Consider the following 15735-nt stretch of genomic DNA (forward strand, 5'->3'; position numbering starts at 1 on the left):
TTTTCCATTGGCTGCGCCTATCCTTGGAAGGCTCTCCCATCTACACACCTACCTCCTGGCTTTCTTGGACTCTGCTTATATCCCATCTTTGGCAACAGACCTTTCCTAATCTCTTCCCTCCGTCTTCCACTGCTAATGCCCACTTCCTGACATAGCCTCCCATTTATACTGCTTAAATCTTGGATGTACATAATTTATTAGTATGTTGCTTTCCCTTTAGAACATGAGTTCCTTGAGGACAGGGACTTTGTTTTTTCCTTTGATTTGTGTCCTTAGGGCTTCGCACAGTGCATTGCACGGAGTAGGTGCTTAGAAAATGTTAGTTGTCTTGGTATCTATAATTAGTGAGCATGACATGGATAAAGATCCAGCAAAGGAGAGAGAAGAAGAATTCAGACAAGTAAGAGGAGAGCCAAGAGAGAGCTGTGTCATGGATATCCTTAATGAAGAAGATGGGATTAAAGATGCTTGTAGAGGGGTCTCCCTTGGCAAGAAGGACCACCTTGGAATTATAGAGTGGAGTAAAGGAGTGAAACATGGTAGATGGTATTAGATATGGAGAAGAGGGAGCTCTCAGTGAATGAATGGATGATATAGATTTCACATAAGCAAAAAGTCTTCAATGATTTGAGCTATCCAAAAAAGGAATGAGCTATCTTGGATAGCAGGAGCAGCTAGGTGGCATCATAGTGCATAGAGCAACAGCTCTGGAGTCAGGAAGACTCAGTTTCCTGAGTTTGAATCCGGCCTCTGACACTTACTAGCTGTGTGACCCTGGGCAAGTCACTTGGCCCTATTTGCCTCAGTTTCCTCATCCGTAAAATAAGTTGGAGAAGGAAATGGCAAACCACTCCAGGATCTTTACCAAGAAAACCTCAAATGGGGTCACAAAGAGTCAGACATGATGGAAACAACTTAAAAACAGCTTCAATGGACTTCAGCCTCAGTGAAGTTCTTCAAGCAAATCTAGATGGCTACTTGTTGGCTACGTTGCAGATGGCCTTTTTATTAGGTGGACATTAGACTGGAAAGTATCTGAAGTCTCTTGTAACAAACTGAGTTTCTGTGATCCCAAAGGGATGCAGTAAATCCAGATATGACTAGAAGATTCATTAAGTCCTCTTTTCTGGGGCTTATGAAAAGTGCTTCGTGAACATACAAGACAGAGCATAAATTGTGGGTGAATCCTTTTGTTCTGCCTTATTCAGTTACACATATATAAACACTGTTCTGGGTCTAATATATATATATGCATATATATATGTGTATACCTATATACACATGCATATATACATACAAATACACACAGATGTTTGGTCTGAATCCAGTAGGTGACAAAACTCCAAAGTTTCAACTGTACCTCCAATAAAGAGACAGCATACTAATTAAGAAATGGAAAGAAAGTTCCTTTATAAAACATAAATACAAATGGAAATGCTTTGTGATAGGAGAATTTAATATTTGGCAAAAATCCATGTATTCTACAGACGGAAAACCATCTCAGCTTTATTAGCTTTAGTGGGATCTTCCCAACCGTGCCTTATCTTCTGTATCCTCTTCCTATAGCATGGAAGGAGCAATATGACTTTACATGTCAGGACAGCAACAGGAAGTAAAACTGCTATCATAAAAGTAGGAGGGGTGTACCACACGAACTGCTTTACATCCACCCATTTGTTCCAGGCAAAAACCAGTGCATGAATCGTGCCCAATAAGAGGCAAAAGATTCCCAACTTGCTCTGCAAGGGAAGAGGGAAAAAAATTAGTCCAGCAATCATACATACAATGATAGTTAATCATCAATGCCCAATCATCCAGTTTGAGAGGTATCAAACTTACCATGCTCTATTGCCATAAATCAAGGCACAAAAACTCATTATTGGTAATAGAATCGATAGCCATAGAGAAGTTTTTAACGATCTGTGAATATGTCTGATCATTTGCTGGATTATGAATCCCAAAACGTCAAGAGACTTAATGGATCTTTGCATCACTTCCCAAGTGCTTGGCAATGGTGCTCTGCAAATAGTGACCCTTCATTGATAGTTGTTGAAGTTAGTCAAGTCTTAATTAAATTTTATTAAAGAATGCTGAATTCTGTTAACTTTTACTTTTTTAAAGCCTTTTTGGCTAAGAAATTTTCTAATATTAGAAATAACAATTAATGTATTTCAAATCTATAAAGTCCTTACAGGTGTAGAATGAAGGAAAACACAATATCGCAGGGAGGACTCACAAAATTATTGGCTGGGGAAAAAACATTATATTTCTTAAAAGACTCTTTTATTTAAGAAGAATACAGTGGATCGCATGTGCCACAAATGTCCACAATTTGGAAGTCCTTGCTACTTTCAAAGAACATTCTGCTTCCAATATAGGTGTAACTGATCATGCTCTTTCTAGAGATATTTTCACTTTAACAGAGGCCTCCTGAAAAATGAAAAGCTCTTTAAGGATCATCGGTGCTGGAGCCTCAGGTACTATAACAGGTACGAGGAAGACTGAAGGTTTGGGTGGGAGAGGATCCAATTTCAAATCACCGAGTGTAAGCAGCTATCTTCTGCTTCCAGCTGCTCAGATGGAAAATTAATAAATCTAGATCAATTTGATCATGATCCATATCAGTCATGGAGAGAGTCACAATGATCAAGTTTGTTGTGTTCTGGTCATACTTCTGATGGAACAGAGATGTCAGCTTGGCAGACATCTCCATTGCCTCCAGTGTCCACCATCACAGCATAGAAAGAAGCCTCTTTTTGGAACTGGGAGTCTGGTTTTTGGATCCTGACTCTGTCATCAACCAACTGGGTGATCCTGGACAAATTGGTTCAGCTGGCCTCAGTTTCTTCAACGATAAAACGAAGGGGTTGGACTAGGTTAAGACTAAAGTTCCTTTTAGCTCTGAAATACTATACGAATTTAGGATCCAGATGAAAACTGAAAAATGCTATCCAACAGTGACCAAGATACAGCTGAACCTTTGAAAGGATTTTCTAGTTTTTATCTGGATTATGCAATCATATAATGTTACTGGGATAAAAGGGACTTTAGATATGTTAGTCTATTAGTTCATTCCTCTGTCTCTCCCTCCCATTTTTTTGACCGTTTCTTGACTGCTAAAACTCTGTGGGAGCCTGACAGTGGAATGTTCCATTACTTTGGAATTACTTTAGTCTTTTAAATCACTTATTTACCAGGCAGTATCACTACCTCACTGGAATGAGTTCAGGTGACATTTATTCAAGGCTGTAAAAGTCTCTTATTTTATAGATGAAGAAACCAAGACTCGGAAATGATTCATCCAAGGCCACAAAATTCAGACATTTTTCTGCGGGCCTCTTACAAAAAAGCAAAGCTAAGTTGTTTGGTTCTATGTAGACATATCTAAACGATTCCTTCCTCTCATAGATCACATGAAATTATACAGGTAGATATGGAAGAGACCTCCGACGTTAACCAGCCTAACCCCCTTATTTTATAGATGAGGAAACTTAAGCCAAGGGAGATTAAGAAATCTCGCAATGGTGGTAAGTGATAAAAACAGGATTTGAACTAGGTTCTCTAACTCTTGAGTCAGCCCTCTATTCAATGTATCATGCTCTCATTTCTCCTATTTTCCTTCTTTTTTCCACTCTTTCCTTCATCTCTCCCTTCTTTTGAACACTTCTTGACCTCTGCAACTGTGTGGCATCCTGACAGTGGAATACTCAGTTACTCTGGTTGCCTGTCTTTTTGATGAACTCTTACAGGAATGGATCCAGTTGGCATTAATTCAGCACTATAAACGCATAGCAAACAATTCAATCAGAAGCAAATCTTCAGGACAAATAATGTCACAATCATTTTTCAAGTGCTAAATAAGACTCCAGTTTGGCAGAAGAGATCACACATCATTGCCATTTAATATATTGGGGGGAATGAATAGATGAATTCATGAAAAAAGCATTTATTAAACAGTTATGTTTTCCAAAGCTCTGTGCTAAGTGCTGGGGATTCAAATAGAAAAGTAAGTTAACAGGCCCTGTTCTCACAGGACTCACATTCAGATAAGGAGACAACAGATGCTAGTGACATGGTAAAATCCCATGGTCCTTAGGGTAGAGTGGCAAAGCTGAGATCAGTGTCTCTTTTAAGAGACATTTATCATTTGCACTGTTGCAATATCAGTTTCTGGACCCTGGAGGAAGTAGGACATTGTTGTCCTGAATTTTCTTGTCCAAATTTTTCAGTATCAAGTGTAGGCTCAAGTGATATATGGTGCCCTTTGTAGTTAATAGCCTAAGCCTGGAAAGTATTAGATGTATTCTGGGGGTTTGACAAAACAAGAGATTAAAAAAAGTCCTACAAGACTTAAAGGATTTCAAAAGACCTCAATGAAGAGTGCAACAAGAATGTGGAGAATTCAGGACCATTGGCAGAAAGCAGAGGCTTCCAGCCTAATCCTGTTAAAGGAAGTGTGGGTGTGTGGAAGGGGATACTGGAATATAACTTTCTGTGAGGTCATCCCTCAAGGTCATCCCAAGTCAACACATCAGAATCATTTGAAAAAAATTCCATCAGTGCCTCTGTCTTAACTAGATGAGGTGAATCTTATTCTACAATCCAAATTAATTCAATAAAATTGTTAAACACTAATTTCATCAGGTATTGGGGAATATGAAATCCTTGACCTCAAGGAGTTTGCTATATTGAGATTTGAGGGTTTGATATAATTGATATATTGAGATTTGAGGATAAGATATAGCATTATACAGATAAATCAGTAGAAAGTATACACAAATTTCAAGGGAGAAGATCATAAATCAGGAAAGGCCTCCTGTAAGAGCTGGCAACCAAGATGTGCTCTGAAGGAAGCTACAGACTTTTAAGAGTCAGAGATGAGGAGAGAAGGCATTCTAGAGTTGGGGGGAATGATGTATGCAAAGGCATGGATGTGAGAGATGACCTATATGGGGAATAGAGAGTAGGTCAATTTGATCACAATGGAGAGGGCATGAAAGGGAATAATGTGAAATGAGTCTAGAAGCAACTTCATGTCGGGAGCTGTTCTATTTTTTGTCTTTGTATCTCCAGTGCCTAACAGAGCCTGGCACATAGCAGGTACCTGATAAAAGCTTGTTCATTTGTTGACTGAAATGTCTCTGCTTGGCCCTGATAACATTAGAAATTTCAGGGAAGCCATTTCCTTTTCTATAAAATGAGGAAAATGTATCAGATCAATGTTTCTTAACCTGGGGGGGAGGTATGTAAATTTAAAAAAATATTGGCCATTAATTTAGCAAATCAATTTTGTTGATTCAGTTGAAGAACTGTTAAAGGATTTCAATATAATTACTTCAAAATAATCAGTCTCCTCTGTAATCCCATGTACTTTATTTTATGAATTTAATAACATTATCCTGAGAAGGAGTCCTTGGGTTCAGCAGACTACCAATGGGGTTCATGACACAGAAGAGGTCTAGATAATTTCCAAGGTCTCTTCCATATCTACAACCATGAAAGCTGTCATTTTTGGATAATTATTTTCACATGGACATATAAAAGAATGGATAAATGCAGAAGCGAGGGGGGTGTAGGAAAAAACCTGTTTTTGTTTCCAGATAAGAAGAACACAGTTCTCATAAATAGTCATGTTTGTAGATAACAGGCATATAGCTAGCTGTCTGAACAAAACAGCCAGCAAGTCTGAAGTCCTTCTTGTAAAGTGTTCTATGTAAGGAGAGCCTTGTTTGTGTTATGCGAAGTCTTGTCTTTTTGTATCTGGTGAGGTTTTTTGTTTGTTTTTGGTTTTGCTTCTAGGAACTGTAGGGAAAAGATATAAATGCAACTTTTAACTACACTTACTAAAAGAGTAAGAGGGTGGAACATTTGCTTTCAACTAATCAATTTATTTAATACCTTACTATGTACTAGCTACTGTGTTAGGGGAAAATAAAGAAAATGATTCTGTGGGGTAAGAAGTCCATATATTGACTATGTTAGGAATGCAAAGAGAATGTCTCCTCAACAATCTTATTGCTTTCTTTACCATGTACCTGAATATAATGGAATTCTCTCCAGGTCAGGGAGTTGCTGATGGAAGGAATGGAGGTCACTGCCAGAAGGGCCAACAAAGCAAGTCCCACAATTCCTAGAGAGACATAAATTTCCATTCTCCAAACATCATGCTCGACCCAGGCATCTTCTTTATTTTGTTGGACCTGCCAGAGAGGTAAAGAAGAAAGGAAGAATCTGTTTATTGTTCGGTCATTTCTGTCATGTCTTACTCTCCATGACACCATTTAGGGTTTTCTTGGCAAAGATGTTGGAGTGGCTTGCCATTTCCTTCTCCAGCTCATTTTACAGACGAGGGAACGGAGTCAAAGTAACAAGTAACTAGCCCAGAATCACACAGTAAGTGCCTGAGACTGGATTTAAACTTAGGAAGATGAGTTCTTTTTACTCCAGGCCTGGCACCCTATCCATCTCACTAGGAATGCAGCATGTTTCAGTGAATAAAACCCTGGATTTGGAGTCACAAGACCCGGGTTTCAAACTCTATCTCTGACAATTATTGCCTGTGGGAAATGTGGGAAATAGCTTCACTTCCCTGAACCTCAGACGTTTCCTGATGTGTAAAATAAATGTGGTTGGACTGGATGGTTTCTGAGAGCCTTTCCCATAAATCTACTTAGCAAACAACTGGAACTAACAATAAAAACAAACATTTATAAAACTCTTTAAAGTTTCCCAAACACTTTGCACGCATTATCTACATACCGTACCTATAAGGTAGGTACTTTTTTTTGGGGGGTGGGAGGGAACAGAGAGTGTGGAAGGTGGTTCAGGTCTGTGATTTCTTTGGTTTTGGAATCTCCTAATGAGGAAACTGCTTTTTTGAATGAAGACCTGTAGTAACTAATGAAGAAGTAACTTTTCTGCAACTTTTTGGCTTAAAGAGTTGCGTTAGGCACTGAGGGATTAAGTGATTTGGTCAGAATTACATAGCCGGTACTCCTCAGAGGCAGGCTGTGAATCCAGTCTTTCTGACTCCAAATCCAGTTATCCCCCTCTACTTACCTCAGTATATAAACCACCTTTACAAGTTTCAAATGAGGGGCAGCTAAGTGGCAAAGTGGATAGAGCACCAGCCCTGGAGGACCTGAATTCAAATGTGACCTCAGATACTTACTAGTTGTGTGACCCTGGGCTAGTCACTTAACCCCATTGCCTTGCCCCTCCCCCCAAAACCCCCAAAAACCCCACAAAAAAAAAAGACCAAAGCAAAAGTTTCAAATAAAAGCAGAAATGCAAGAAACTTTGTTGATATCAACTCTCAGGGGGTTCTGGAGTAGAATAAGAGGGAGGAATCATTAGTTGACATAGAATTTGGGGATATTTGTATCACAATGAGAATCATACCTGTTCATACGCCCAGTTTAGCAGCTTGTATCTGTAAGACCTCCTCATTGGATAGGACAAACTGTAAATTGCGTGCAGTGAGGCAAAAAAGAAACTGAGAAGGCCGAATTGCTTCCTTGCCAGCATCCATTTATCCAACCAATCTGGAAATCTCTTATACTTGGTTCCATTATGAAGCTGGAAAGCAGCTGCGATTATACCTGGCAAATAAACCAGTGCTAAAAGAGTGATGGACACCACTGGCAGAACTTTGTTGATGACCAGAATTGGAATTTTATAGAAAAAATGTGCCCCAGTCATTACAAAAGGGTGTATGACATCCCTTAGGCAAGTATAAAGGAAGATTACAAGGGCTATGATGGCCGCCATTTTAACGGGCAAATGCCATTGTGGAAAGAGCTCTTGTTTGTGCTTTAGCTCATCAGGGAACTCAAACACATCGAAGCCAGTCACGTGATGTAAATGAAAAAGGTCAGGTCTCTTTGGGGTGCTGACATTTCTTGAGTCCTCTGTCTAAAACAAAGAAAAAGAAACATATTAAGGAAGATTAGAGAAGATAGCTAAATGCCCATATCATCAACCGTTTACAAATTCATATATACTCACATGTAATTTTATAACTTCTGGGATCCAGGATTTCTTTGGTGGGTCCTCCACCAACATAGATCATGAGCCTTCTACTATGATTCAGTAAATGGCCTTTGAGGATTGTTGTTGTCAAAAATTTTGTTATGCTATAGCCCAACAGTGTCCAGTTAAAACAGAAACAGATCTCAGTGCGTTCCCCTCCCACAACTCATTTAGAAAAGCACAAGTTAACATTGTTTATGTTGTGTTTGATTTTGATTTGTTTTGTGAAACATTTCCCAATACTGACTTAGAAAAGCATAAATTAATGTTGCCTGTGTTTTAAAAATTTTTAAAAATTTTTTAATTTATTTTGTGAAACATTTTTCACTATGTTTTAATTAGGTTCAGACCTTACTTAGGAGTTTTGTGGGTCACAAGCAGAGGGTGGGTCATAAATTTGACTTCTCTGCAATAGATAAACTCGCAAGGAGCCTCTATGCTTCTGAGCCAGCCAGACCCTCACAAAACAGACTTGGATCTTGTCACTGGACCTGTACTCACAGGGACAGGGTCTACCAGATCTTGTATTCTGCTGGGATAACCCTCAAAAATCTGGCTGATCACCATGCCACAGTGAGGCATCAGAACTATGGTTGTGGCTTGTCCTTTCTCAAAGAGGACCATGGCATCAGGGAGGTGATGCCATGACACGCAAATGAATTGGATTTAAGTGAGGCAGAGCTGCACAAAGTCACCAGCTTCACCTTCTCTTCTGGAGCCATCTGAGTCCAGGGGCCAGATATCCATCAGGATGATTGGAGATGGCCCAGAGTGCAGTGGGAGATGCTGGCCCTTGTAAGCTAAGGTCTTTTCAAGTTCTCCTCTCCCTTTAACTGAGAGTGTTCTGCTCTAAGGAAGGGAATTTTTTGATAGCCAACAGCTACCTAGTTAATCTGGGATTTACTAGCTAGATTTATGGCATCAGAGCAGGACTTCAGCAGAGGCCCTGGTTAATATATGCTATTATATATCATTGCCAAGTTTGTAATTGTGAGACCCCAAATTTTTTTGCATTCTGGCTATAGTGTAGACTTCATTGTCATCTTACTCTTTCTTCCTTTTGAAGAGAAGAGAAGAGAATATACAGTGCTTTCTGTATACCAGGCACTGCACTAAGTGATTTACAAATTTCCCATTTGATCTATACTAAGCAGTATATATGGATGGCTAGGTGGTGCAGTGGATAGAGCGCATGGTCTAGAGTCAGGAAGACTTACTTTCCTGAGTTCAACTCTGACCTCAGATATTAGCTGTGTGACCCTGGGCCAGTCATTTAACCCGGTTTGCCTCAGTTTCACCATCTGTAAAATGAACTGAAGAAGGAAATGGCAAACTATTCCAGTATTTCTGCCAAGAAAACTCCAAATGGGGTCATGAAGAGTCAGATACAACTGAATGACAACACACACAAAAAAATTGAGTCCAAATGTGTGGTTTTCACTAAATGTTCCAATACTGTGATTCTGAAGGCTCATAGACATAAAAGTTCCACTGAGAAATATGTGGCCAGATTATAAAGTTATCCAGGTAATATATATGTATATATAATATATATACTTAGGCACAATAAAAATATAAATTTATAGTAAAATATTTTAAATGCTTTAGAGTTCATAAAGAACTTTTTTTTCACTTACTTTGGAAGGGAGGTAGTTAAAAGCATCACGATCCCTATTTTAATATGAGGAAAATGAGGCCCTCAGGAAAGTAGAGGTAAGTGACTTACTTATCCAAGGCCACATGGCTCCTAAAGGCCAGAGCCAGGATTGGAACCTACGGTTTCTGACTTCAAAGGTCAATGCTGTTTCTTGCTTCCACATGCTGTCTCGACAGTCTAGCAGGGTAAATTGGTGTGCTTTAGAGTGAGTGATAGATGACGGCATGCATCTTTGAGGTTTTCAAGGTTGCCAGAATTCCAGCATTTTGTGTACTCCCATCTCTCCCCCATCCCTATGAATTGATACAGAAACCACCTTAGAAGTTGTCCAAATAGAAATTTTGGCCCAGCCTCAGTTTCCTTTCCTTGTTGTCCTGATGCTTTATGCAAAGATTATTCATTGATTTTGGTGGCTTTTTGTTGTTCTGGAGCCTATAGAATCTTAAAGCTATAGATTGCTTATTTCCAACCTTCTGATTTTACATAGAAGAAAGTCTCCGCTTCCTCAGTTTGTAACTACATATGACCCTCTAGTACCTTTCATATAGGGATATCTCTGCTAATATTTGGGAATTACTTTAAACCTTGACTACTCTTAAACTTGATGTTTTCTCAAAAAAGTGGATGCAGCTTATATCCTGCCTGGATATCAAAAAGAGGTATGCAAATGAGCTCAGGCACATTTTCTTATGGTTTGAGAAGAATTGAGACACAGAATGTTGTCTAATTAACTTTAAAAATGCAAATCACATCGATGCAGGAGCATATATTAGTATGATTGAGGAAGAAGATATCAGTGATGTCTTAATAAAGTTATCCAGTTAATATATACATTTCTAAATTATTTAAAATTCTCTTTTTCCTCCCAAATTCCTTGCCATTTTTCCTTCCAATAGCTTTGCGGAGAGAGAAAATGTTAGTCTTGGAGACCTAGGATAGAGATAGGACTTGTGATCTTCCATGGATGTAGTTAAAAGATCATAGACATTAGGGCTAGAAGGGGCATTATGAAGTTGTCATCACATATTTTTTAGATGAAGAAGCAGGACCAGAGAGTTTAAATGATTAACCCATGGTCACACAGTCAATAAATTGCAAAGCTGAGATTTGAACTCAGGTCCTCTGACTTAAATTCAACACTTTCTAAATCCAAGCATTTTTTTTCTCTATGTAGTTGATACACTAAGGGGTGACTGGCATGCATGATGCCTATGAAACTGGCAGGACTGAAAAATAGAATACAATTCTACATACTGCCCTTAGGTGAACATGTGTAACACCCCTAAGTTGTTAACAGTATTTTTTCCTTCTCTCATAAGTCATTAAGGATTACAGAAAAGACTGAAAATACTTGAGTGTTAGTAACAACAAGAAGCAATATGGCGGAGTGGAGAGGTGACTGGTTTTGGAGTCAGAATGCCTGTTTTCAAGTCCTTCCACTGACATGACCTTGGGCAAATTAATTAACATTTTGGTGACCCAGGCCCTTGCCCAAGACTAAGTTATAGATGAACTGCTGATCTGTGTCACTGGAGGGAATTTTCACACTAGAGAGTTCCTTACACTGATATGGTGAGAAGTGCGATCAAAAAAAAAAAATGACTGTTATTTTTATATCCCTGGAGATGGAAAGTCAATATTTGGCTCATGTTTATGTGATGAGAAGCAGTATGATGACATAGGAAAAAGTGCATTCTAATTACACTCAAACATGTGGATACTAGTCCCAGATCTTACAACTTGCCAGCTCTGTGACTTTGGTCAAATCATTTTACTTCCAAGTATGAGTTTTTTCATTTATAAAAATGGGGATAATACTCTTCATACTACCTTTCTCACAGGCTTTTATGATAAGGAAAATGTTTTGTGAGCTGCAAGTAGTACATAAAAGTGAACAATCACTAAGGAGATGGCTGTGGTCTATCAGAAAGAATGCTAACATCACTAAGTTTCAAATAGATTGGCAACCTCACAGTGAAAGGACCCAGTCTAATGATAATAATGAGAGAACAGAAGAAGAAGGCACCTTTCACAACTATGGTTCAGGACAGAATCCATAACCTGATAAGGGAAAGAGGAAATCACAAAAGAAAAAAAATACAATTTTAATTTTATAAAATGTAAGTGGTTTTGCACAAACAAATTAACACAAGTTGAATAAGATAAGCAGGTGAGTTGGAAAAAAAATCTTTGCATCAAACTTTTTGATAAAAGTCTGGTATCCAAAGCATAAGGAAATGAAGCACACTTAAAAGAATAAGAGTGTCCCCGGTAGATGAGTGATCAAAGGATATGAACAATTTTCAAAGGAAGAAATATAAACTATCAACAATCACATGAGTCTCCCAAATCACTAATATTTACACAAATGCAAATTAAAACAATGAGGTTTCACCTCACACCCATCAAAATAGGCAAAGGGTGATTAAAATGCAGAATAATGTTGGGGGACAATAGGAGGAGAAGCACATTGTTTTTTACCAAGTGATCATGTTCTTCCATCTTCTCCCTAGTCCTCATTTCACAAAGCTCCTCTTGGTTTGTGATATCTTTTCTGTTTTCCATCCTTTAGAGAATCTGTAATATAACACATAGTGAAATAAAAATGTGTCTTAATGAAAATAGTTATTTTCATTATAATATAGAATGACGAATCATTTTGTGAACTCAAAGTAGAAACTGTGGTAGAAAAATTGCAATTCGACAGGCAAGAGAGGCCTATTGACTATAATATGGACAACCCCAAGAGCCTTTGTGGGGATGGAGAGTTGGCTTTTGAGGAAGGAAGACTTGGATTTAAGCTTTGCCTCTGGTATAAACTAGCTCTAGCTCTATGACTCTGGGAAAGAGTCCCTTGGATCTCTCTGGGATTATAAATTGCAGAGAATTAGCCAATTTGCATTATTATTAAAGAGAATTTCTCCATTAAGAGTTCCCTGTTACTGAGTTGTTTCAATTGTGTCTGACTCTCTGTGACCCCATTTGGGGTTTTCTTGGCAGAAATAGAGCAGTGATTGGTCATTTCCTTGTCCAGCTCATTTTACAGATGAGGAAACTGGGGCAGACAGAGATTAAGTGATCTGCCCAAGGCCACCCAGCTAATAAGCATCTGAGGCCATATTTTATAGGTGAGAGAACTCAAGGGTCAAGGACACTAAATGACTTGTCCAAGGTCATACAGGTAGTAGACTGCAGGGGTAAGTTTTGAACTCAGGTCCTCTGTTTCCAAAGCCAGCACTCTTTCCACCATGCTAAGCACAGGGAATACAAAGACAACACAAAATATTCTTTGCCTTCCAGGAGTTTGTATTCTATTAAAAAATATGTTCTAGCTGCATGACCTTGGGTGAGTCATTTCACCATTTTGAAACTCAGCTTCCTTATCTGTAGAGGTTTACTTAAATTATCCATAAAATTCCTTCTGCTTCTAAGTCTATGATTTATTCCATTTATTTTAAAAATTCAGCAAATATAAACAGCCTGGGACTGTGTGGCTATTAAAAGCCACAACCTTGGCTTATAGCAGCAGGCTCTGATACATTCTGAACTTTCATCAGGATGTCACTCTAATGTATCTGGACTGAAAGTCTTGATTAAAAATAATAATAATGATAGCTGACATTTAAAAGCCTATCTTCAGTTCTGCAATGCTGCATACATTAGTTTGCTTAATTCTCATCAGGATCTGACCCTTTCAGGTAGGTTATTCACACTAAGGAAAGGAAACCTTTAAAAAATGATCAACTACAATAATTCTGAATTTGAAGCCTATTTATGAGAAAATGGAAGGTGATCTCCATAAATATGCTTCCCCATATAATGCCTAGGATTTTTTTTTTAAATTTGAAAATCACTGGTCTTCACTATCATGTCTAAAAAAAGGCAAGTTTATCCCCATTTCTTAAAATGTCTCAAAGATTTCTCAATGTAGATGTCTCTGTGCACAAAATTATTTTCACACCCAAACCTGCTCCTGCCTCTGACTTAATCATTCTCTCGTAATAACATCTTCATTCTCCGAATCTCTTAATGACTATTCCTCACCCTGCACTTCCCATATCAATGCTCCAGTCCTCCAAAATTCCTCTGGGATCCTTCCCCTCCTCTCTAGTCCCATTGCCATCTCCATAATAAAGCTTCTCTCTGCCCTGCATCCTGACAATTGCAATTTTTTTTTTCCAATAGCAACATATCTCTGGATTCTTCCATGCTGTACTTACTCCATCATGATTCACATGTTTACCAGATTAATCTTCCTAACAGAAGAACCTGGGCGTGTCCATTCTTTGTTCAAAAGGTCATATTCTTCAGTCTGTCATTCAAGGCCCTCCATAGCCTGGCGTAAGCTTCCTTTGCCATCGTTATCTGCATACAATTTACCTTGTTCTAGGTATATAACATTCCTCATGTTGATCTCTGTGTCTGGTTTGTCCTCCCTTACATCTTGTCTGCTGAAATCCTACCCAGCTCAAATGCTACCTTTTTCGTGGTCATCCCTCATGATCTCAGTCAGTGATGCTCTTTTCCCTTCATTTGCTTTCCCCAAATACTTGGTTTACATACAAAACATTTTGCATGATCATTATGTATGTATATACGGTTTGCTTCTCTTCATTGGAGAGGCATTATGGTATAGGAACGGCTAGGTGGTGCCATAGTGCCTGGAGGCAGAAAGACTCAACTTCTTGAGTTCAAAGCTGGTCTCAGACACTTACTGGCTGTGTGACCCTGGGTAAATCACTTAACCTAGTTTGCCTCAGTTTCCTCATCTATAAAATGAGCTGGAGAGGGAAACCATGCTATCATCTTTGCCAAGATAACCCCAAATGTTGTCATGAAGAGTCAGATATGGCTGAAAAATGAATGAACAACACTGAATTGTGAAGAATGTTGGATTTGGAGACAGAGAAGCTGGGTGAAGAACTCAACTCTGCCACTTGTTTCCTGGGTGATCTTGGGCAAATCACTTAAATAGTGCTTAAACAACATGTCTATATAACACACACATATAACATATGTGTGCATGTGTATATATGTATATTTTTTTGTTTTGTTTTTTCCTTAAAAAAATGAGGGGTTTGACTAGATGACTTCTAAGGTTCTTTCTAGCTTTAAATCAATGAATTTATGATCCTAAGAATAGTAGCACTTGATTTTAACTACTAATTATACCTTTAGAACATTTATTTGGGATAGTGGAAAAATCAAGCAGAGAAGATTCAGTGGTTCCATACGCTAGGTCTGTGTTGGGAATTGAGTAGGATATATGAAAACTGAAGACATGATTTCTGCCTTCAACGATATTACAATCTATTTATTTATGAGATACTGTACCATGGAAGACTATACCTTGTCCAGTGTTATGTTAATAGAAGATGACTGGAACAGGAATAAAAAAAATCATTTCTATTAAAACAAACATTGAATTCTTTGATGTTTCGAAGGTAACACTAATGGTGAAAAGTAAATGGAACAAAGGCCACATTAACACAGGAAATTTCCATTACTTTCATGTTTTATGATATTTTTGCCTCATCAAACCCTATATAATATATCTGAATTTACATCCCCTTTGGGGAAGCTAAGCTTATGAAATTTGTTAGGAATAGCTGCCATCAATTATTGCATAATTTTTGTCTCAACATTTGCCAGGTGAGCAGTGATTGAAGTGTGATTTTCATTTGAATAACGCCTTGTGGCATACTAAATGAGTTTCAGGATGAAAGGATTTTTCTATCTCTTATAAAATTGTCACAATGTGTATAAATTCTGAATTCCCTATATTTGTTCATTTCCAACCTGTTTTGGCTGCTGTGCGAGGTGTTAAGCATGCTTAACCAGAGACAGTTCCACATCTACCCATGATGCTCTCCAAAAGGCTGAGTTGATTTTCATTTTCTGCAATGGATTAATTCAAGTCATGACATCAGAGCCATAAGTAGGGTGGGGGCAACTGGGACTTTGACCTGGGACACCAAATTTAGGGGGACCTGATAGCACTTGCAGTCTTGTTGTTTAGTCATTTTTCAGTTGGGTCCACCTCTTTA

At 38.4% G+C, this 15735-nt stretch overlaps 1 protein-coding gene across 5 annotated transcripts in view; it reads right to left on the bottom strand.

Moving 5' to 3' along the window:
• Nucleotides 1-1435: 1435 nt before the first annotated feature.
• STEAP1 (STEAP family member 1) overlaps nt 1436-15735 on the bottom strand; it is a 22737-nt gene continuing 8437 nt past the window's right edge. For 4 of the 5 annotated variants that reach the window (XM_072651545.1, XM_072651541.1, XM_072651542.1 and 1 more), the window contains 4 exons: nt 12170-12265; nt 7402-7914; nt 6036-6200; nt 1436-1739 (listed from right to left, as the gene is read on the bottom strand). In XM_072651545.1, coding sequence (XP_072507646.1) covers nt 1482-1739; nt 6036-6200; nt 7402-7914; nt 12170-12253 — 1020 coding nt within the window. In that variant the 5' untranslated portion in view covers nt 12254-12265 and the 3' untranslated portion in view covers nt 1436-1481. Of the gene's footprint in view, nt 1740-5638; nt 5803-6035; nt 6201-7401; nt 7915-12169; nt 12266-15735 lie in introns of those variants that run through there. The other variant, XM_072651546.1, reaches the window with a different exon arrangement.

Source organism: Notamacropus eugenii, chromosome 3, assembly GCF_028372415.1.
Source record: "Notamacropus eugenii isolate mMacEug1 chromosome 3, mMacEug1.pri_v2, whole genome shotgun sequence".
Lineage (NCBI taxonomy): Eukaryota > Metazoa > Chordata > Mammalia > Diprotodontia > Macropodidae > Notamacropus > Notamacropus eugenii.